The sequence below is a fragment of the Oncorhynchus nerka genome, linkage group LG13 (genome assembly GCF_034236695.1).
Source record: "Oncorhynchus nerka isolate Pitt River linkage group LG13, Oner_Uvic_2.0, whole genome shotgun sequence".
Taxonomy (NCBI): domain Eukaryota; kingdom Metazoa; phylum Chordata; class Actinopteri; order Salmoniformes; family Salmonidae; genus Oncorhynchus; species Oncorhynchus nerka.
This window is the reverse complement of record NC_088408.1, coordinates 98715057-98740488: the sequence shown is the minus strand read 5'-3', so window position 1 is coordinate 98740488 and position 25432 is coordinate 98715057. Positions and strand designations below refer to the sequence as shown.

General features: G+C 41.9%; 1 protein-coding gene across 1 annotated transcript in view; it reads left to right on the top strand.

Moving 5' to 3' along the window:
• The window catches only part of wdfy3 (WD repeat and FYVE domain containing 3), a 252100-nt gene that overhangs the window by 102605 nt on the left and 124063 nt on the right, over positions 1-25432 (top strand). The window contains 2 exon segments of the mRNA XM_065026907.1: positions 12562-12674; positions 18933-19173. Of these exon segments, the coding sequence (XP_064882979.1) occupies positions 12562-12674; positions 18933-19173 (354 nt within the window).

Sequence of the window (25432 nt, the reverse complement as noted above, 5' to 3'; positions counted from 1 at the left end):
ACCCCCTTTCCCTTTTAATAGTGTTGTAGCTGTGGTAAAACCTTTATAACTGACTAGGTACCCCCCTTTTAATAGTGTTGTAGCTGTGGTAAAACCATTATAACTGACTAGGTACCCCCCTTTTAATAGTGTTGTAGCTGTGGTAAAACCATTATAACTGACTAGGTACCCCCTTTTAATAGTGTTGTAGCTGTGGTAAAACCATTATAACTGACTAGGTACCCCCTTTCCCTTTTAATAGTGTTGTAGCTGTGGTAAAACCTTTATAACTGACTAGGTACCCCCTTTTAATAGTGTTGTAGCTGTGGTAAAACCATTATAACTGACTAGGTACCCCCTTTTAATAGTGTTGTAGCTGTGGTAAAACCATTATAACTGACTAGGTACCCCCCTTTCCCTTTTAATAGTGTTGTAGCTGTGGTAAAACCATTATAACTGACTAGGTACCCCCTTTCCCTTTTAATAGTGTTGTAGCTGTGGTAAAACCATTATAACTGACTATGTACCCCCCTTTCCCTTTTAATAATGTTGTAGCTGTGGTAAAACCATTATAACTGACTAGGTACCCCCCTTTCCCTTTTAATAGTGTTGTAGCTGTGGTAAAACCATTATAACTGACTAGGTACCCCCTTTTTTATAGTGTTGTAGCTGTGGTAAAACCATTATAACTGACTAGGTACCCCCCTTTTTTTAATAGTGTTGTAGCTGTGGTAAAACCATTATAACTGACTAGGTACCCCCTTTCCTTTTAATAGTGTTGTAGCTGTGGTAAAACCATTATAACTGACTAGGTACCCCCTTCCCCTTTAAATAGTGTTGTAGCTGTGGTAAAACCATTATAACTGACTAGGTACCCCCTTTCCCTTTTAATAGTGTTGTAGCTGTGGTAAAACCATTATAACTGACTAGGTACCCCCTTTCCCTTTAAATAGTGTTGTAGCTGTGGTAAAACCATTATAACTGACTAGGTACCCCCTTCCCCTTTTAAATAGTGTTGTAGCTGTGGTAAAACCATTATAACTGACTAGGTACCCCCTTTCCTTTTAATAGTGTTGTAGCTGTGGTAAAACCATTATAACTGACTAGGTACCCCCCTTTCCCTTTTAATAATGTTGTAGCTGTGGTAAAACCATTATAACTGACTAGGTACCCCCCTTTCCCTTTTAATAGTGTTGTAGCTGTGGTAATACCATTATAACTGACTAGGTACCCCCCTTTCCCTTTTAATAATGTTGTAGCTGTGGTAAAACCATTACAACTGACTAGGTACCCCCCTTTTAACAGTGTTGTAGCTGTGGTAAAACCATTATAACTGACTAGGTATCCCCCTTTACCTTTCAGTTGGACAACTGCCTATGTATCCCCCCCTTTCTCTTCCCATATAGAGGCTTCAGAGTTCTCCTCGGTGAACACTTTTCACATACCAGACCAAAGTTAATATTTCATTATTCAATCACACATTCAATAGTCAGTCCTCTAGATACTGTAACAGAGATATAGTCAGTCCTCTGGATACTGTAACAGAGATATAGTCAGTCCTCTAGATACTGTAACAGAGATATAGTCAGTCCTCTGGATACTGTAACAGAGATATAGTCAGTCCTCTGGATACTGTAACAGAGATATAGTCAGTCCTCTGGATACTGTAACAGAGATATAGTCAGTCCTCTGGATACTGTAACAGAGATATAGTCAGTCCTCTGGATACTGTAACAGAGATATAGTCAGTCCTCTGGATACTGTAACAGAGATATAGTCAGTCCTCTGGATACTGTAACAGAGATATAGTCAGTCCTCTGGATACTGTAACAGAGATATAGTCAGTCCTCTGGATACTGTAACAGAGATATAGTCAGTCCTCTGGATACTGTAACAGAGATATAGTCAGTCCTCTGGATACTGTAACAGAGATATAGTCAGTCCTCTGGATACTGTAACAGAGATATAGTCAGTCCTCTGGATACTGTAACAGAGATATAGTCAGTCCTCTGGATACTGTAACAGAGATATAGTCAGTCCTCTGGATACTGTAACAGAGATATAGTCAGTCCTCTGGATACTGTAACAGAGATATAGTCAGTCCTCTGGATACTGTAACAGAGATATAGTCAGTCCTCTGGATACTGTAACAGAGATATAGTCAGTCCTCTGGATACTGTAACAGAGATATAGTCAGTCCTCTGGATACTGTAACAGAGATATAGTCAGTCCTCTGGATACTGTAACAGAGATATAGTCAGTCCTCTGGATACTGTAACAATAGTCAGTCCTCTGGATACTGTAACAGAGATATAGTCAGTCCTCTGGATACTGTAACAGAGATATAGTCAGTCCTCTGGATACTGTAACAGAGACACATTCATAACAGAGATATAGTCAGTCCTCTGGATACTGTAACAGAGATATAGTCAGTCCTCTGGATACTGTAACAGAGATATAGTCAGTCCTCTGGATACTGTAACAGAGATATAGTCAGTCCTCTGGATACTGTAACAGAGATATAGTCAGTCCTCTGGATACTGTAACAGAGATATAGTCAGTCCTCTGGATACTGTAACAGAGATATAGTCAGTCCTCTGGATACTGTAACAGAGATATAGTCAGTCCTCTGGATACTGTAACAGAGATATAGTCAGTCCTCTGGATACTGTAACAGAGATATAGTCAGTCCTCTGGATACTGTAACAGAGATATAGTCAGTCCTCTGGATACTGTAACAGAGATATAGTCAGTCCTCTGGATACTGTAACAGAGATATAGTCAGTCCTCTGGATACTGTAACAGAGATATAGTCAGTCCTCTGGATACTGTAACAGAGATATAGTCAGTCCTCTGGATACTGTAACAGAGATATAGTCAGTCCTCTGGATACTGTAACAGAGATATAGTCAGTCCTCTGGATACTGTAACAGAGATATAGTCAGTCCTCTGGATACTGTAACAGAGATATAGTCAGTCCTCTGGATACTGTAACAGAGATATAGTCAGTCCTCTGGATACTGTAACAGAGATATAGTCAGTCCTCTGGATACTGTAACAGAGATATAGTCAGTCCTCTGGATACTGTAACAGAGATATAGTCAGTCCTCTGGATACTGTAACAGAGATATAGTCAGTCCTCTGGATACTGTAACAGAGATATAGTCAGTCCTCTGGATACTGTAACAGAGATATAGTCAGTCCTCTGGATACTGTAACAGAGATATAGTCAGTCCTCTGGATACTGTAACAGAGATATAGTCAGTCCTCTGGATACTGTAACAGAGATATAGTCAGTCCTCTGGATACTGTAACAGAGATATAGTCAGTCCTCTGGATACTGTAACAGAGATATAGTCAGTCCTCTGGATACTGTAACAGAGATATAGTCAGTCCTCTGGATACTGTAACAGAGATATAGTCAGTCCTCTGGATACTGTAACAGAGATATAGTCAGTCCTCTGGATACTGTAACAGAGATATAGTCAGTCCTCTGGATACTGTAACAGAGATATAGTCAGTCCTCTGGATACTGTAACAGAGATATAGTCAGTCCTCTGGATACTGTAACAGAGATATAGTCAGTCCTCTGGATACTGTAACAGAGATATAGTCAGTCCTCTGGATACTGTAACAGAGATATAGTCAGTCCTCTGGATACTGTAACAGAGATATAGTCAGTCCTCTGGATACTGTAACAGAGATATAGTCAGTCCTCTGGATACTGTAACAGAGATATAGTCAGTCCTCTGGATACTGTAACAGAGATATAGTCAGTCCTCTGGATACTGTAACAGAGATATAGTCAGTCCTCTGGATACTGTAACAGAGATATAGTCAGTCCTCTGGATACTGTAACAGAGATATAGTCAGTCCTCTGGATACTGTAACAGAGATATAGTCAGTCCTCTGGATACTGTAACAGAGATATAGTCAGTCCTCTGGATACTGTAACAGAGATATAGTCAGTCCTCTGGATACTGTAACAGAGATATAGTCAGTCCTCTGGATACTGTAACAGAGATATAGTCAGTCCTCTGGATACTGTAACAGAGATATAGTCAGTCCTCTGGATACTGTAACAGAGATATAGTCAGTCCTCTGGATACTGTAACAGAGATATAGTCAGTCCTCTGGATACTGTAACAGAGATATAGTCAGTCCTCTGGATACTGTAACAGAGATATAGTCAGTCCTCTGGATACTGTAACAGAGATATAGTCAGTCCTCTGGATACTGTAACAGAGATATAGTCAGTCCTCTGGATACTGTAACAGAGATATAGTCAGTCCTCTGGATACTGTAACAGAGATATAGTCAGTCCTCTGGATACTGTAACAGAGATATAGTCAGTCCTCTGGATACTGTAACAGAGATATAGTCAGTCCTCTGGATACTGTAACAGAGATATAGTCAGTCCTCTGGATACTGTAACAGAGATATAGTCAGTCCTCTGGATACTGTAACAGAGATATAGTCAGTCCTCTGGATACTGTAACAGAGATATAGTCAGTCCTCTGGATACTGTAACAGAGATATAGTCAGTCCTCTGGATACTGTAACAGTATAGTCAGTCCTCTGGATACTGTAACAGAGATATAGTCAGTCCTCTGGATACTGTAACAGAGATATAGTCAGTCCTCTGGATACTGTAACAGAGATATAGTCAGTCCTCTGGATACTGTAACAGAGATATAGTCAGTCCTCTGGATACTGTAACAGAGATATAGTCAGTCCTCTGGATACTGTAACAGAGATATAGTCAGTCCTCTGGATACTGTAACAGAGATATAGTCAGTCCTCTGGATACTGTAACAGAGATATAGTCAGTCCTCTGGATACTGTAACAGAGATATAGTCAGTCCTCTGGATACTGTAACAGAGATATAGTCAGTCCTCTGGATACTGTAACAGAGATATAGTCAGTCCTCTGGATACTGTAACAGAGATATAGTCAGTCCTCTGGATACTGTAACAGAGATATAGTCAGTCCTCTGGATACTGTAACAGAGATATAGTCAGTCCTCTGGATACTGTAACAGAGATATAGTCAGTCCTCTGGATACTGTAACAGAGATATAGTCAGTCCTCTGGATACTGTAACAGATATAGATAACAGAGATAGTCAGTCCTCTGGATACTGTAACAGAGATATAGTCAGTCCTCTGGATACTGTAACAGAGATATAGTCAGTAACAGAGATATAGTCAGTAACAGAGATATAGTCAGTCCTCTGGATACTGTAACAGAGATATAGTCAGTCCTCTGGATACTGTAACAGAGATATAGTCAGTCCTCTGGATACTGTAACAGAGATATAGTCAGTCCTCTGGATACTGTAACAGAGATATAGTCAGTCCTCTGGATACTGTAACAGAGATATAGTCAGTCCTCTGGATACTGTAACAGAGATATAGTCAGTCCTCTGGATACTGTAACAGAGATATAGTCAGTCCTCTGGATACTGTAACAGAGATATAGTCAGTCCTCTGGATACTGTAACAGAGATATAGTCAGTCCTCTGGATACTGTAACAGAGATATAGTCAGTCCTCTGGATACTGTAACAGAGATATAGTCAGTCCTCTGGATACTGTAACAGAGATATAGTCAGTCCTCTGGATACTGTAACAGAGATATAGTCAGTCCTCTGGATACTGTAACAGTATAGTCAGTCCTCTGGATACTGTAACAGAGATATAGTCAGTCCTCTGGATACTGTAACAGAGATATAGTCAGTCCTCTGGATACTGTAACAGAGATATAGTCAGTCCTCTGGATACTGTAACAGAGATATAGTCAGTCCTCTGGATAAGATAGTCAGTCCTCTGGATACTGTAACAGAGATCCTCTGGATACTAACAGAGATATAGTCAGTCCTCTGGATACTGTAACAGAGATATAGTCAGTCCTCTGGATACTGTAACAGAGATATAGTCAGTCCTCTGGATACTGTAACAGAGATATAGTCAGTCCTCTGGATACTGTAACAGAGATATAGTCAGTCCTCTGGATACTGTAACAGAGATATAGTCAGTCCTCTGGATACTGTAACAGAGATATAGTCAGTCCTCTGGATACTGTAACAGAGATATAGTCAGTCCTCTGGATACTGTAACAGAGATATAGTCAGTCCTCTGGATACTGTAACAGAGATATAGTCAGTAACAGAGATATAGTCAGTAACAGAGATATAGTCAGTCCTCTGGATACTGTAACAGAGATATAGTCAGTCCTCTGGATACTGTAACAGAGATATAGTCAGTCCTCTGGATACTGTAACAGAGATATAGTCAGTCCTCTGGATACTGTAACAGAGATATAGTCAGTCCTCTGGATACTGTAACAGAGATATAGTCAGTCCTCTGGATACTGTAACAGAGATATAGTCAGTCCTCTGGATACTGTAACAGAGATATAGTCAGTCCTCTGGATACTGTAACAGAGATATAGTCAGTCCTCTGGATACTGTAACAGATATAGTCAGTCCTCTGGATACTGTAACAGAGATATAGTCAGTCCTCTGGATACTGTAACAGAGATATAGTCAGTCCTCTGGATACTGTAACAGAGATATAGTCAGTCCTCTGGATACTGTAACAGAGATATAGTCAGTCCTCTGGATACTGTAACAGAGATATAGTCAGTCCTCTGGATACTGTAACAGAGATATAGTCAGTCCTCTGGATACTGTAACAGAGATATAGTCAGTCCTCTGGATACTGTAACAGAGATATAGTCAGTCCTCTGGATACTGTAACAGAGATAGTCATCCTCTGGATACTGTAACAGTCAGTCCTCTGGATACTGTAACAGAGATATAGTCAGTCCTCTGGATACTGTAACAGAGAGACAGTCCTCTGGATACTCAATAGTCAATAGTCCCTCTGGATACTGTAACAGAGATATAGTCAGTCCTCTGGATACTGTAACAGAGATATAGTCAGTCCTCTGGATACTGTAACAGAGACACATTCAATAGTCAGTCCTCTGGATACTGTAACAGAGATATAGTCAGTCCTCTAGATACTGTAACAGAGATATAGTCAGTCCTCTGGATACTGTAACAGAGATATAGTCAGTCCTCTGGATACTGTAACAGAGACACATTCAATAGTCAGTCCTCTGGATACTGTAACAGAGACACATTCAATAGTCAGTCCTCTGGATACTGTAACAGAGACACATTCAATAGTCAGTCCTCTGGATACTGTAACAGAGACACATTCAATAGTCAGTCCTCTGGATACTGTAACAGAGACAGTCATTCAATAGTCAGTCCTCTAGATAATGTAACAGAGATATAGTCAGTCCTCTGGATACTGTAACAGAGATATAGTCAGTCCTCTGGATACTGTAACAGAGATATAGTCAGTCCTCTGGATACTGTAACAGAGATATAGTCAGTCCTCTGGATACTGTAACAGAGATATAGTCAGTCCTCTGGAGATACTCCTCTGTAAACAGAGACACATTCAATAGTCAGTCCTCTGGATACTGTAACAGAGATATAGTCAGTCCTCTGGATACAGTAACAGAGATATAGTCAGTCCTCTGGATACTGTAACAGAGATATAGTCAGTCCTCTGGATACTGTAACAGAGATATAGTCAGTCCTCTGGATACTGTAACAGAGATATAGTCAGTCCTCTGGATACTGTAACAGAGATATAGTCAGTCCTCTGGATACTGTAACAGAGATATAGTCAGTCCTCTGGATACTGTAACAGAGATATAGTCAGTCCTCTGGATACTGTAACAGAGATATAGTCAGTCCTCTGGATACTGTAACAGAGATATAGTCAGTCCTCTGGATACTGTAACAGAGATATAGTCAGTCCTCTGGATACTGTAACAGAGACACATTCAATAGTCAGTCCTCTGGATACTGTAACAGAGATATAGTCAGTCCTCTAGATACTGTGATAGAGACACATTCAATAGTCAGTCCTCTGGATACTGTAACAGAGATATAGTCAGTCCTCTGGATACTGTAACAGAGATATAGTCAGTCCTCTGGATACTGTAACAGAGACACATTCAATAGTCAGTCCTCTGGATACTGTAACAGAGATATAGTCAGTCCTCTAGATACTGTAACAGAGATATAGTCAGTCCTCTGGATACTGTAACAGAGATATAGTCAGTCCTCTGGATACTGTAACAGAGACACATTCAATAGTCAGTCCTCTGGATACTGTAACAGAGACACATTCAATAGTCAGTCCTCTGGATACTGTAACAGAGACACATTCAATAGTCCGTCCTCTGGATACTGTAACAGAGACACATTCAATAGTCAGTCCTCTGGATACTGTAACAGAGACACATTCAATAGTCAGTCCTCTAGATAATGTAACAGAGATATAGTCAGTCCTCTGGATACTGTAACAGAGATATAGTCAGTCCTCTGGATACTGTAACAGAGACACATTCAATAGTCAGTCCTCTGGATACTGTAACAGAGACACATTCAATAGTCAGTCCTCTGGATACTGTAACAGAGACACATTCAATAGTCAGTCCTCTAGATAATGTAACAGAGATATAGTCAGTCCTCTGGATACTGTAACAGAGATATAGTCAGTCCTCTGGATACTGTAACAGAGATATAGTCAGTCCTCTGGATACTGTAACAGAGATATAGTCAGTCCTCTGGATACTGTAACAGAGATATAGTCAGTCCTCTGGATACTGTAACAGAGACACATTCAATAGTCAGTCCTCTGGATACTGTAACAGAGATATAGTCAGTCCTCTAGATACTGTAACAGAGATATAGTCAGTCCTCTGGATACTGTAACAGAGATATAGTCAGTCCTCTGGATACTGTAACAGAGACACATTCAATAGTCCGTCCTCTGGATACTGTAACAGAGATATAGTCAGTCCTCTGGATACTGTAACAGAGACACATTCAATAGTCAGTCCTCTGGATACTGTAACAGAGACACATTCAATAGTCAGTCCTCTGGATACTGTAACAGAGATATAGTCAGTCCTCTAGATACTGTAACAGAGATATAGTCAGTCCTCTGGATACTGTAACAGAGATATAGTCAGTCCTCTGGATACTGTAACAGAGATATAGTCAGTCCTCTGGATACTGTAACAGAGATATAGTCAGTCCTCTGGATACTGTAACAGAGACACATTCAATAGTCAGTCCTCTGGATACTGTAACAGAGACACATTCAATAGTCAGTCCTCTAGATACTGTAACAGAGATATAGTCAGTCCTCTGGATACTGTAACAGAGATATAGTCAGTCCTCTGGATACTGTAACAGAGATATAGTCAGTCCTCTGGATACTGTAACAGAGACACATTCAATAGTCAGTCCTCTAGATACTGTAACAGAGATATAGTCAGTCCTCTGGATACTGTAACAGAGATATAGTCAGTCCTCTGGATACTGTAACAGAGACACATTCAATAGTCAGTCCTCTACATACTGTAACAGAGACACATTCAATAGTCAGTCCTCTAGATACTGTAACAGAGATATAGTCAGTCCTCTGGATACTGTAACAGAGATATAGTCAGTCCTCTGGATACTGTAACAGAGACACATTCAATAGTCAGTCCTCTGGATACTGTAACAGAGACACATTCAATAGTCAGTCCTCTAGATACTGTAACAGAGATATAGTCAGTCCTCTGGATACTGTAATAGAGACACATTCAATAGTCAGTCCTCTGGATACTGTAACAGAGATATAGTCAGTCCTCTGGATACTGTAACAGAGATATAGTCAGTCCTCTGGATACTGTAACATAGACACATTTACATTTACATTTAAGTCATTTAGCAGACGCTCTTATCCAGAGCGACTTACAATCAATAGTCCGTCCTCTGGATACTGTAACAGAGACACATTCAATAGTCAGTCCTCTGGATACTGTAACAGAGACACATTCAATAGTCAGTCCTCTAGATAATGTAACAGAGATATAGTCAGTCCTTTGGATACTGTAACAGAGACACATTCAATAGTCCGTCCTCTGGATACTGTAACAGAGATATAGTCAGTCCTCTAGATACTGTAACAGAGATATAGTCAGTCCTCTAGATACTGTAACAGAGATATAGTCAGTCCTCTGGATACTGTAACAGAGATATAGTCAGTCCTCTGGATACTGTAACAGAGATATAGTCAGTCCTCTGGATACTGTAACAGAGACACATTCAATAGTCAGTCCTCTGGATACTGTAACAGAGACACATTCAATAGTCAGTCCTCTGGATACTGTAACAGAGACACATTCAATAGTCAGTCCTCTAGATAATGTAACAGAGATATAGTCAGTCCTCTGGATACTGTAACAGAGATATAGTCAGTCCTCTGGATACTGTAACAGAGATATAGTCAGTCCTCTGGATACTGTAACAGAGATATAGTCAGTCCTCTGGATACTGTAACAGAGATATAGTCAGTCCTCTGGATACTGTAACAGAGACACATTCAATAGTCAGTCCTCTGGATACTGGAACAGAGATACAGTGTAACAGAGATATAGTCAGTCCTCTGGATACTGTAACAGAGATATAGTCAGTCCTCTGGATACTGTAACAGAGATATAGTCAGTCCTCTGGATACTGTAACAGAGATATAGTCAGTCCTCTGGATACTGTAACAGAGATATAGTCAGTCCTCTGGATACTGTAACAGAGATATAGTCAGTCCTCTGGATACTGTAACAGAGATATAGTCAGTCCTCTGGATACTGTAACAGAGATATAGTCAGTCCTCTGGATACTGTAACAGAGATATAGTCAGTCCTCTGGATACTGTAACAGAGATATAGTCAGTCCTCTGGATTCAAGACACATTCAGTCAGTCCTCTGGATACTGTAACAGAGATATAGTCAGTCCTCTAGATACTGTGATAGAGACACATTCAATAGTCAGTCCTCTGGATACTGTAACAGAGATATAGTCAGTCCTCTGGATACTGTAACAGAGATATAGTCAGTCCTCTGGATACTGTAACAGAGACACATTCAATAGTCAGTCCTCTGGATACTGTAACAGAGATATAGTCAGTCCTCTAGATACTGTAACAGAGATATAGTCAGTCCTCTGGATACTGTAACAGAGATATAGTCAGTCCTCTGGATACTGTAACAGAGACACATTCAATAGTCAGTCCTCTGGATACTGTAACAGAGACACATTCAATAGTCAGTCCTCTGGATACTGTAACAGAGACACATTCAATAGTCAGTCCTCTGGATACTGTAACAGAGACACATTCAATAGTCCGTCCTCTGGATACTGTAACAGAGACACATTCAATAGTCAGTCCTCTGGATACTGTAACAGAGACACATTCAATAGTCAGTCCTCTAGATAATGTAACAGAGATATAGTCAGTCCTCTGGATACTGTAACAGAGATATAGTCAGTCCTCTGGATACTGTAACAGAGACACATTCAATAGTCAGTCCTCTGGATACTGTAACAGAGACACATTCAATAGTCAGTCCTCTGGATACTGTAACAGAGACACATTCAATAGTCAGTCCTCTGGATACTGTAACAGAGATATAGTCAGTCCTCTGGATACTGTAATAGAGACACATTCAATAGTCAGTCCTCTGGATACTGTAACAGAGATATAGTCAGTCCTCTGGATACTGTAACAGAGATATAGTCAGTCCTCTGGATACTGTAACAGAGATATAGTCAGTCCTCTGGATACTGTAACATAGACACATTTACATTTACATTTAAGTCATTTAGCAGACGCTCTTATCCAGAGCGACTTACAATCAATAGTCCGTCCTCTGGATACTGTAACAGAGACACATTCAATAGTCAGTCCTCTGGATACTGTAACAGAGACACATTCAATAGTCAGTCCTCTAGATAATGTAACAGAGATATAGTCAGTCCTTTGGATACTGTAACAGAGACACATTCAATAGTCCGTCCTCTGGATACTGTAACAGAGACACATTCAATAGTCAGTCCTCTAGATAATGTAACAGAGACACATTTTGTCCCCTCGGAGGGGGAAGGGCTGACTAGTCCATTGTCCTTTGTGTTTTCCTTGTGTTTCTGGACCATTTGCCATGCAGCTCCAGGTGACAGAGAGCATATCAATTAAGGCCGAGGCTGCAATGATGTTTATTGTTCTTCAAAAGGGGGAAAGGCGTCCATGTTGAAGGATGCCAGTGAAATGCGTCCATGTTGAAGGATGCCAGTGAAAGGCGTCCATGTTGAAGGATGCCAGTGAAAGGCGTCCATGTTGAAGGATGCCAGTGAAAGGCGTCCATGTTGAAGGATGCCAGTGAAATGCGTCCATGTTGAAGGATGCCAGTGAAAGGCGTCCATGTTGAAGGATGCCAGTGAAAGGCGTCCATGTTGAAGGATGCCAGTGAAAGGCGTCCATGTTGAAGGATGCCAGTGAAAGGCGTCCATGTTGAAGGATGCCAGTGAAATGAAAAGTGATCACTTTGGAAATACGTGTTTTCATGTGTCATCCACTGGGATTCAACATGCACATCTTGTCTACGTATGTTTTCTTGTCACACCAAGATAAAAAAAATTAAATTCGTATTGTTTCTACCCCACAGAGAGTTCCTCCGGCTGGGAAACCCTCTAAACTGTGGCGCCTGGGACAAGAAGCTGCTCAAACAGTATCGTGTCCACAAACCCTCCTCCCTGAGCTACGACGCGGAGATGAGAAGTAAGACACCACTCTCAATGTTGTGTATGTGTGTGTATATACATATATATATATATACACACACACACACACACACACACACACACACACACACTATACACACACACACACACATCTATACACACACACACACACACAGTAACAGTCAAAAGTTTGGATACACCTACCCATTCAAGGGTTTTTCTTTATTTTTACTATTTTCTACATTGTAGAATAATAGTGAAGACATCAAAACTATGAAATAACACATATGGAATCATGTAGTAACCAAAAAAGTGTTAAAACAAATCAAAATATATTTTAGTTTCTTCAAGTACCCACTGTTTGCCTTGATGACAGCTTTGCACACTCTTGGCATTCTCTCAACCAGCTTCACCTCAACCAGCTTTTCCAACAGTCTTGAAGGAGTTCCCACATATGCTGAGCACTTATTGGCTGCTTTTCCTTCACTCTCTGGTTAAACTCATCCAAAACCATTTCAACTGGGTTGAGGTCAGGTGATTGTGGAGACCAGGTCATCTGATGCAGCACTCTATCACTCTCCTTCTTGGTCAAATAGCCCTTACACAGCCTGGAGGTGTGTTGGGTCATTGTCCTGTTGAAAAACAAATGATAGTCCCACTAAACCCAAACCAGATGGGATGGTGTATCTCTGCAGAATGCTGTGGTATCCATGCTGGTTAAGTGTGCCTTGAATTCTAAATAAATCACTGACAGTGTCACCAGTAAAGCACCATCACACCTCCTCCTCCATGCTTCACAGTGAGAACCACACATGCGGAGATAATCCGTTCACCTACTCTAATGTCCATTGCTCGTGTTTCTTGGCCCAAGCAAGTCTCTTCTTCTTCTTGGTGTCCTTTAGTAGTGATTTCTTTACAGCAATTTGACCATAAAGGCCTGATTCACACACTCCTCTGAACAGATGATGTTGAGATTTGTCTGTTTCTTGAACTCTGTGAAGCATTTATTCGGGCTGCAATTTCTGCAGGTAACTCTAATGAACTTATCCTCTGCAGCAGAGGTAACTCTGGGTCTTCCTTTCCTGTGGCAGTCCTCATGAGGGCCAGTTTCATCATAGCGCTTGATAGTTTTTGTGACTGCACTTGAAGAAACTTTCAAAGTTCTTGAACATTCTCCGGATTGATGGACCTTCATGTCTTAAAGTAATGATGGACTGTTGTTTCTATTTGCATATTTGAGCTGTTCTTGCCATAATATGGACTTTGTCTTTTACCAAATAGGTTTATCTTCTGTATACCACTCCTACCTTGTCACAACACAACTGATTCGCTCAAATGCATTTTTTACTTTTAACAAGGCACACCTATTAATTGAAATGCATTCCAGGTGACTACTCCATGAAGCTGGTTGAGAGAATGCCAAGAGTGTGCAAAGCTGTCGTTAAGGCAAAGGGTGGCTACTTTGAAGAATCTCAAATATAAAATATATTTTGATTTGTTTAACACTTTTTTGGTTACTACGTGATTCCATATGTGTTATTTCATAGTTTTGATTTCGTCACTAATATTGGGCTCCCAAGTAGCGCAGCGGTCTAATGCACTGCATCACGGTACTAGAGGTGTTACTACAGATACCCTGGTTCGAATCCAGGCTGTATCACAGCCGGCCGTGATTGGGAGTCCCACAGGGCGGCGCACAATTGGCCCAGCGTCGTCCGGCTTTGGCCGGGGTAGGCCATCATTGTAAATATGAATTTGTTCTTAACTGACGTGGCTAGTTAAATAAAGATGAAATAAATTAAGATATATTATTATTATTATTATATATATATAATATATTATATATATAATAATTCTACAATGTAGAAATAGTATATGAGGAAAATGGTTATTTGGCCTTACTGCTATCAGCCCATATAAATGCAGTGAATAACAGATCTTTCTAGATGCAGAATAAGGCTTTATAGATGCAGAATAAGGCTTTATAGATGCAGAATAAGGCTTTATAGATGCAGAATAAGGCTTTATAGATGCAGAATAAGGCATTATAGATGCAGAATAAGGCTTTATAGATGCAGAATAAGGCTTTATAGATGCAGAATAAGGCTTTATAGATGCAGCGTAAGGCTTTATAGATGCAGAATAAGGCATTATAGATGCAGAATAAGGCTTTATAGATGCAGAATAAGGCATTATAGATGCAGCGTAAGGCTTTATAGATGCAGAATAAGGCATTATAGATGCAGAATAAGGCTTTATAGATGCAGAATAAGGCATTATAGATGCAGAATAAGGCTTTATAGATGCAGAATAAGGCATTATAGATGCAGCGTAAGGCTTTATAGATGCAGAATAAGGCTTTATAGATGCAGAATAAGGCTTTATAGATGCAGAATAAGGCTTTATAGATGCAGAATAAGGCTTTATAGATGCAGAATAAGGCATTATAGATGCAGAATAAGGCTTTATAGATGCAGAATAAGGCTTTATAGATGCAGAATAAGGCTTTATAGATGCAGAATAAGGCTTTATAGATGCAGAATAAGGCTTTATAGATGCAGAATAAGGCTTTATAGATGCAGAATAAGGCATTATAGATGCAGAATAAGGCATTATAGATGCAGAATAAGGCTTTATAGATGCAGAATAAGGCTTTATAGATGCAGAATAAGGCTTTATAGATGCAGAGTAATGCTTTATAGATGCAGCGTAAGGCTTTATAGATGCAGAATAAGGCTTTATAGATGCAGAATAAGGCTTTATAGATGCAGAATAAGGCTTTATAGATGCAGAATAAGGCTTTATAGATGCAGAATAAGGCTTTATAGATGCAGAATAAGGCTTTATAGATGCAGAATAAGGCTTTATGGATGCAGAATAAGGCTTTATAGATGCAGAATAAGGCTTTATAGATGCAGAATAAGGCTTTATAGATGCAGAATAAGGCGCTTTATAGATGCAGAATAAGGCTTTATAGATGCAGAGTAAGGCTTTATAGATGCAGCGTAAGGCTTTATAGATGCAGAGTAAGGCTTTATAGATGCAGCGTAAGGCTTTATAGATGCAGAGTAAGGCTTTATAGATGCAGAGTAAGGCATTCTAGATGCAGAATAAGGCATTATAGATGCAGAATAAGGCTTTATAGATGCAGAATAAGGCATTATAGATGCAGAATAAGGCATTATAGATGCAGAATAAGGCTTTATAGATGCAGAATAAGGCATTATAGATGCAGAATAAGGCTTTATAGATGCAGAATAAGGCTTTATAGATGCAGAATAAGGCTTTATAGATGCAGAATAAGGCATTATAGATGCAGAATAAGGCATTATAGATGCAGAATAAGGCTTTATAGATGCAGAATAAGGCATTATAGATGCAGAATAAGGCTTTATAGATGCAGAATAAGGCATTATAGATGCAGAATAAGGCTTTATAGATGCAGAATAAGGCTTTATAGATGCAGCGTAAGGCTTTATAGATGCAGAGTAAGGCTTTATAGATGCAGAATAAGGCATTATAGATGCAGAATAAGGCTTTATAGATGCAGAATAAGGCATTATAGATGCAGAATAAGGCTTTATAGATGCAGAATAAGGCTTTATAGAGGCATAATAAGGCATTATAGATGCAGAATAAGGCTTTATAGATGCAGAATAAGGCATTATAGATGCAGAATAAGGCATTATAGATGCAGAATAAGGCTTTATAGATGCAGAATAAGGCTTTATAGATGCAGAATAAGGCATTATAGATGCAGAATAAGGCATTATAGATGCAGAATAAGGCATTATAGATGCAGAGTAAGGCTTTATAGATGCAGAATAAGGCATTATAGATGCAGAATAAGGCTTTATAGATGCAGAATAAGACATTATAGATGCAGAATAAGGCATTATAGATGCAGAATAAGGCTTTATAGATGCAGAATAAGGCATTATAGATGCAGAATAAGGCATTATGTGTGCGTGCGTCATAGAAAGTGTTACCAGAAAGTTTTTCTGCAGGGCGAGATGGACGGGAGGAAAGACGTGCAGTTTGAAAAGGCCAACAAATTACTCCCAGCAAATTATTTTTCCTTTTATCCTCCTGCTGTTCGTTGATCCATTCGGTTGTATCCAGTCAGTTACTGTAGTGGAGAATAGATTGAGGGGGTTTTTTCGCCAGGAGATGAGCTTTCTCTAGCTTTAATTGCCAGTGGAAATGACGTTCTGGAGACGGTAATCCTTCACGCACACCAGAAGGAGCTTATTGTGACGTTATTGAAATGTTGCTGCAACCTAAACCGACGACGTTATGTGGGCTGCTTCCTAAACCTTGACTAATCACCTTCAGATAATTACCTGAGGTGAATTTGTCCGTCAGTGCTGAGTGATTAAACTTAATTTAGATCTTTCTGTTATTAAACAACTAAAAGCTCTACAATCATTATAATGTCATTATTTCATAATGCATTTAATGTCACAACAAAAATTGAACAAAACCAAATTTGGGAAAAACATTTTTTTTTTAAATAACCAAACCCTAACCGAAATTACCTCAAAAAAAGCACTAATCGCTCAGCACTAACTGCCATAAAAGTTAATGTCTTAACTATCTAAATTCCCAATTAGGCTCAATTTACAGCCTCTGGGTAATTTCATGTGAACCGCCAGTCTTGTCAAAGTATAACGGGAAAGCCTGAGTTTGTCAGACTAATGATCATGTTTGATTAATGTTGTCTATTTAGTAAGGGAATGTTTGCAATGTGGGAATGTGGTTATTTAGCTGTAACATCAATCTCTAAATGGTCCTTCCCTCACTGTAATGGGATATTTTCCAAATGAAAATTACCTCATTTTCTCTCAATAGCTAAACATGACATCCTTCCTCTACTCCTAGGCCCTGTTTCAATAGTCTATTAGTACCTCCTTCCTCTACTCTCAGGCCCTGTTTCAATAGTCTATTAGTACCTCCTTCCTCTACTCTCAGACCCTGTTTCAATAGTTTAATAGTACCTCCTTCCTCTACTCTCAGGCCCTGTTTCAATAGTCTATTAGTACCTCCTTCCTCTACTCTCAGGCCCTGTTTCAATAGTCTAATAGTACCTCCTTCCTCTACTCTCAGGCCCTGTTTCAATAGTCTCATAGTACCTCCTTCCTCTACTCTCAGGCCCTGTTTCAATAGTCTAATAGTACATCCTTCCTCTACTCTCAGGCCTTGTTTCAATAGTCTATTAGTACCTCCTTCCTCTACTCTCAGGCCCTGTTTCAATAGTCTAATAGTACCTCCTTCCTCTACTCTCAGGCCCTGTTTCAATAGTCTAATAGTACCTCCTTCCTCTACTCTCAGGCCCTGTTTCAATAGTCTATTAGTACCTCCTTCCTCTACTCTCAGGCCCTGTTTCAATAGCTAAACATGACATCCTTCCTCTACTCTCAGGCCCTGTTTCAATAGTCTATTAGTACATCCTTCCTCTACTCTCAGGCCCTGTTTCAATAGTCTATTAGTACCTCCTTCCTCTACTCTCAGGCCCTGTTTCAATAGTCTATTAGTACCTCCTTCCTCTACTCTCAGGCCCTGTTTCAATAGTCTAATAGTACCTCCTTCCTCTACTCTCAGGCCCTGTTTCAATAATCTATTAGTACCTCCTTCCTCTACTCTCAGGCCCTGTTTCAATAGTCTAATAGTACCTCCTTCCTCTACTCTCAGACCCTGTTTCAATAGTCTAATAGTACCTCCTTCCTCTACTCTCAGGCCCTGTTTCAATAGTCTATTAGTACCTCCTTCCTCTACTCTCAGGCCCTGTTTCAATAGTCTATTAGTACCTCCTTCCTCTACTCTCAGGCCCTGTTTCAATAGTCTAATAGTACCTCCTTCCTCTACTCTGACTCTGTTTCAATAGTCTATTAGTACCTCCTTCCTCTACTCTCAGGCCCTGTTTCAATAGTCTATTAGTACCTCCTTCCTCTACTCTCAGGCCCTGTTTCAATAGTCTATTAGTACCTCCTTCCTCTACTCTCAGGCCCTGTTTCAATAGTCTATTAGTACCTCCTTCCTCTACTCTCAGGCCCTGTTTCAATAGTCTATTAGTACCTCCTTCCTCTACTCTCAGGCCCTGTTTCAATAGTCTATTAGTACCTCCTTCCTCTACTCTCAGGCCCTGTTTCAATAGTCTAATAGTACCTCCTTCCTCTACTCTCAGGCCCTGTTTCAATAGTCTATTAGTACCTCCTTCCTCTACTCTCAGACTCTGTTTCAATGCTTCCCTGTAGCAGATGAGGTGTGTTTTAACATTTCATCTCGTGTCCCACAGACTCTATGACTATATCGATGGAGGGCTGTTTTGGTCCCGACACCGTGTTCCCAGCGGCTGGTGAAGACAACAGTCAGTACCGAATCAGCCGCAGCCTGGTGCGCTCGGCCGAGGGGAGCACCGTGCCGCTCACACGCGTCAAGTGCCTGGTCTCCATGACAACGCCCCACGACATCCGTCTTCACGGCTCGGCCGTCACTCCAGCCTTCGTGGAGTTTGACACCTCGCTGGAGGGCTTTGGGTGAGAAGACGCACAGACACACACACACACACACACACACACACACACACACACACACACACACACACACACACACACACACACACACACAGACAGACAGACACCACACAGAGACACCACACAGAGAGACACACACACACACACACACACACACACACACACACAGGGCTTTTGGGTATACACACATTTATTTTTTTCGCTGTTGTCACTGGTTGCAAAATGTTCCTAAAATTCCCTGAGATTTCCAGAAATCCCTCCGTGTAATTTCCTTCTGATTCTCTGAATCCTCCAACTGAGATTTCAAACCTGGGAATTTTGCGAAAGTTGTTAGAATTCTGCGACCCCTTGCTGTCGTCACTTGCACTTTTGAGGTTATTTCTATCAGGAACACCTGTCTCTGTCCCAGCAGGGAGGTTATATCAGGAACACCTGTCTCTGTCCCAGCAGAGAGGTTATTTCTGTCAGGAACACCTGTCTCTGTCCCAGCAGGGAGGTTATATCAGGAACACCTGTCTCTGTCCCAGCAGGGAGGTTATTTCTATCAGGAACACCTGTCTCTGTCCCAGGAGGGAGGTTATTTCTATCAGGAACACCTGTCTCTGTCCCAGCAGGGAGGTTATATCAGGAACACCTGTCTCTGTCCCAGGAGGGAGGTTATTTCTATCAGGAACACCTGTCTCTGTCCCAGCAGGGAGGTTATATCAGGAACACCTGTCTCTGTCCCAGCAGGGAGGTTATTTCTATCAGGAACACCTGTCTCTGTCCCAGGAGGGAGGTTATTTCTATCAGGAACACCTGTCTCTGTCCCAGGAGGGAGGTTATTTCTATCAGGAACACCTGTCTCTGTCCCAGCAGGGAGGTTATATCAGGAACACCTGTCTCTGTCCCAGGAGGGAGGTTATTTCTATCAGAAACACCTGTCTCTGTCCCAGCAGGGAGGTTATATCAGGAACACCTGTCTCTGTCCCAGGAGGGAGGTTATTTCTATCAGGAACACCTGTCTCTGTCCCAGCAGGGAGGTTATATCAGGAACACCTGTCTCTGTCCCAGCAGGGAAGTTATTCTCCCTCTCCTTTCTTTCATGCTGTTGAAATGTGTATAAAATTGGGCAGATTTTTTTTCTCAATAATAAACACACAGGCGGACTCTGACATGCGTACACACACACACACACACACACACACACACACACACACACACACACCAGTGGAGGGAGAAATCAGAGGACGGGGGGGGTCATTGTAATGGTTGTAATGGAAAAGTATAAAACCACATGGGTTCTCTCTGAAAGGGTTCTCTCTGAATGGTTGTAATGGAAAAGTATAAAACCACATGGGTTCTCTCTGAAAGGGTTCTCTCTGAAAGGGTTCTCTCTGAAAGGGTTCTCTCTGTTACCCGTTCTAGTAATCCTGGAGTTATTGACTCTGAACGGTTACCGCCGCACGGCGATGTCATTTTGAATATAGAATAGCTGGATGCAGCTCAATCGCCTTCTTTCTTTCCCCCGATATAAAGTTGGCGTCTATTCCGTGGGCTTGTGAAAGCTGTCTTTTTCTACACGAGAGGATCTGGACGAGGACACGGTCACTAAATATAGTCTCTGTAAAACCAAGAAACCTTTTTGAGCTACAAACGGATAAAGATGAGACTCTCACCAACACGACATGATGTCCGTGTGTTTGGGCTCTACGACGTTCACAAGCTTTACAGTAGTCGTCTGCGTCTGCTAAATGACTTAAATGTAATGTAATGTAAACTCTCTCTGTCAGCAGTCGTCTGTAAACTCTCTCTGTCAGCAGTCGTCTGTAAACTCTCTCTGTCAGCAGTCGTCTGTAAACTCTCTCTGTCAGCAGTCGTCTGTAAACTCTCTCTGTCAGCAGTCGTCTGTAAACTCTCTGTCAGCAGTCGCCTGTAAACTCTCTCTGTCAGCAGTCGCCTGTAAACTCTCTCTGTCAGCAGTCGTCTGTAAACTCTCTCTGTCAGCAGTCGTCTGTAAACTCTCTGTCAGCAGTCGTCTATAAACTCTCTCTGTCAGCAGTCGTCTGTAAACTCTCTCTGTCAGCAGTCGTCTGTAAACTCTCTCTGTCAGCAGTCGTCTGTAAACTCTCTCTGTCAGCAGTCGTCTGTAAACTCTCTCTGTCAGCAGTCGTCTGTAAACTCTCTCTGTCAGCAGTCGTCTGTAAACTCTCTCTGTCAGCAGTCGTCTGTAAACTCTCTCTGTCAGCAGTCGTCTGTAAACTCTCTCTGTCAGCAGTCGTCTGTAAACTCTCTCTGTCAGCAGTCGTCTGTAAACTCTCTCTGTCAGCAGTCGTCTGTAAACTCTCTCTGTCAGCAGTCGTCTGTAAACTCTCTCTGTCAGCAGTCGCCTGTAAACTCTCTCTGTCAGCAGTCGTCTGTAAACTCTCTCTGTCAGCAGTCGTCTGTAAACTCTCTCTGTCAGCAGTCGTCTGTAAACTCTCTCTGTCAGCAGTCGTCAGCAGTCTGTAAACTCTCTCTGTCAGCAGTCGTCTGTAAACTCTCTCTGTCAGCAGTCGTCTGTAAACTCTCTCTGTCAGCAGTCGCCTGTAAACTCTCTCTGTCAGCAGTCGTCTGTAAACTCTCTCTGTCAGCAGTCGTCTGTAAACTCTCTCTGTCAGCAGTCGTCTGTAAACTCTCTCTGTCAGCAGTCGTCTGTAAACTCTCTCTGTCAGCAGTCGTCTGTAAACTCTCTCTGTCAGCAGTCGTCTGTAAACTCTCTCTGTCAGCAGTCGTCTGTAAACTCTCTCTGTCAGCAGTCGTCTGTAAACTCTCTCTGTCAGCAGTCGTCTGTAAACTCTCTCTGTCAGCAGTCGCAGTCTGTAAACTCTCTCTGTCAGCAGTCGTCTGTAAACTCTCTCTGTCAGCAGTCGTCTGTAAACTCTCTCTGTCAGCAGTCGTCTGTAAACTCTCTCTGTCAGCAGTCGTCTGTAAACTCTCTCTGTCAGCAGTCGTCTGTAAACTCTCTCTGTCAGCAGTCGTCTGTAAACTCTCTCTGTCAGCAGTCGTCTGTAAACTCTCTCTGTCAGCAGTCGTCTGTAAACTCTCTGTCAGCAGTCGTCTGTAAACTCTCTCTGTCGTGGACAATCCTCATTTTGAAAAAAAAAAAAAGAAAGTCTTATGACTATATATATGTGGACGAGCAATGTTTATTTACATTTTTTATTTCACCTTTATTTAACCAGGTAGGCCAGTTGAGAACAAGTTGTCATTTATAACTGCGACCTGGCCAAGATAAAGCAAAGCAGTGAGACACAAACAACAACACAGAGTTACACATAAACAAACGTACAGTCAATAATACAGTAGAAAGAAAAATAGAAAAATCGATGTACAGTGTGTGCAAATGTAGAAGATTCGAGAGGTAAGGCAATAAATAGGCCATAGAGGTGAAATAATTACAATTTAGCATTAACACTGGAGTGATAGATGTGCAGACGATGATGTGATAAATATAGATAAATGACAATATGGGGATGAGGTCGGCCAAAGGAGGAATTGGCTTTGGTGGTGACCAGTGAAATATACCTGCTGGAGCGCGTGCTACGGGTGGGTGCTGCTATGGTGACCAGTGAGTTAAGGCGGGGCTTTACCTAGCAAAGACTTATAGATGACCTGGAACCAGCAGGTTTGGCGATGAATATGTGGTGAGGACCAGCCAACTAGAGCATGCAGGTCGCAGTGGTGGGTAGTATATGGGGCTTTGGTGACAAAACGGATGGCACTGTGATAGACTACATCCAGTTTGCTGAGTAGAGTGTTGGAGGCTATTTTGTAAATTACATCGCCAAAGTCAAGGATCGGTAGGATAGTCCGTTTTACGAGGGTATGTTTGGCAGCATGAGTGAAGGAGGCTTTGTTGCGAAATATGAAGCCAATTCTAGATTTAATTTTGGACTGGAGATGCTTAATATGAGTCTAGAAGGAGAGTTTACAGTTTAACCAGACACCTAGGTATTTGTAGTTGTCCACATATTCTAAGTCAGAACCGTCTAGAGTAGTGATGCTAGTCGGGCGGGTGAGTGCAGGCATTTAGTTTTACTAGCATTTAAAAGCAGTTGGAGGCCACGGAAGGAGTGTTGTATGGCATTGAAGCTCGTTTGGAGGTTTGTGAACACAGTGTCCAAAGAAGTGCCAGAAGTATACAGAATGGTGTCGTCTGCGTAGAGGTGGATCAGAGATTCACCAGCAGCAAGAGCGACATCATTGATATATACAGAGAAAAGAGTCGGCCCGAGAATTGAACCCTGTGGCACCCCCATAGAGACTGCCAGAGGTCCGTACAACAGGCCCTCCGATTTGACACACTGAACTCTGTCTGAGAAGTAGTTGGTAAACCAGGCGAGGCAGTCATCTGAGAAACCAAGGCTATTGAGTCTGCTGATGAGAATGAGGTTATTGACAGAGTCGAAAGCCTTGGCCAGGTTGATGAATACGGCTGCACAGTACTATCTTTTATCTATGGTGGTTATGATATTGTTTAGGACCTTGAGCGTGGCTGAGGTGCACCCGTGACCAGCTCTGAAACCAGATTGCATTTCGAAATGGTCGGTGATCTGTTTGTTAACTTGGCTTTCGAAGACCTTAGAAAGGCAGGGTAAGATAGATATAGGTCAGTAACAGTTTGGGTCTAGAGTGTCTCCCCCTTTGAAGAAGGGGATGACCGCGGCAGCTTTCCAATCTTTGGAGCTGTTGGCCGGGGTAGGGGTAGCCAGGTGGAAAGCATAGCCAGCCGTGGAAAAATGAAATTTGAAATGATCGATTATCGTAGATGTATCGGTGGTGACAGTGTTTCCTAGCTTCAGTGCAGTGGGCATCTGGGAGGAGGAGACCCTTTTTTTTCATGGACTTTACAGTATCCCAAAACTTTTTTGTAATTAGCGTTACAGGACTGTGTATATTGGTTCCTTACTTCCCTGAAAAGTTGCATAAGGCGGGGGCTATTCGATGCAGGACGCCACAGGATGTTTTTGTGCTGGTCAAGGGCAGTCAAGTGTGGAGTCGAGGGCTATATCTGTTCTTTTTGAATGGGACATGCTTATTTAAGATGGTGAGGAAAGCACTTATAAAGAGCAACCAGTCATCCTCTACTGACGGGATGAGGCCAATATCCTTCCAGGATACCCGGGCCAGGTCGATTAGAAAGGCCTGCTCGCTGAAGTGTTTTATGGAGCGTTTGACAGTGATGATGGGTGGTCGTTTGACCGCGGACCCATTACGGGCGCAGGCAATGAGGCAGTGATCGCTGAGATCCTGGTTGAAGACAGCAGAGGTGTATTTAGAGGGCAGGTTGGTCAGGATGGTATCTAAGAGGCTGCCCATGGTTACGGATGTAGGGTTGTACCTAGTAGGTTGATAATTTGTGTGAGATTGAGGGCATCTTGCTTAGATTGTAGGACGGCCGGGGTGTTAAGTATATCCCAGTTTAGGTCACCTAACAATGCGAACTCTGAAGATAGATGGGGGGCGATCAATTCACATATGGTGTCCAGGGTACAGCTGCGGGCTGACGGGGGTCTATAGCAAGCAGCAACGGTGAGAGACTTGTTTCTGGAAAGGTGGATTTTGGAAGTAGAAGTTCAAACTGTTTGGGCACAGACCTGGATAGTATGACAGAACTCTGCAGACTATCTATGCAGTAGATTGCAACTCCGCCCCCTTTGGCAGTTCTATCTTGTCGTAAATGTTGGGGATGGAAATGTCAGGATTTTTGGTGGCCTTCCTAAGCCAGGATTCAGACACGTCTAGGCGGTGAAACAGCCCAAAAAGGATGCTTTCAATTGTACATCTGTAAAAAGTTGTGAGGGTTTTAGGTGACAAGCCAAATTTCTTTAGCCTCCTGAGGTTGAAGAAGGCACAACAGAGGCTCTGTTGTGCCTTCTCCACCACACTGTCTGTGTGGGTGGTCCATTTAAGTTTGTCAGTGATGTGTACGCCGAGGAAGTTGAAGCTTTCCACCTTCTCCACTGCGTTCCCGTCGATGTAGGAAGGGGGGGGGGTGCACCCTCTGCTCTTTCCTGAAGTCCACGATCATCTCCTTTGTTTTGTTGACGTTGAATGAGAGACGTTGAATGTCCCTCGTCATCATTGGTAATCAAGCCTACTACTTTTGTGTCGTCTGCAAACTTGATGATTGAGTTGGAGGCGTGCACGGCCACCTAGTCGTGGATGAACAGGGAGTACAGGAAGAGGCTGAGCACACATCCTTGTGGGGACCCAGTGTTGAGGATCATCGGAGTGGAGG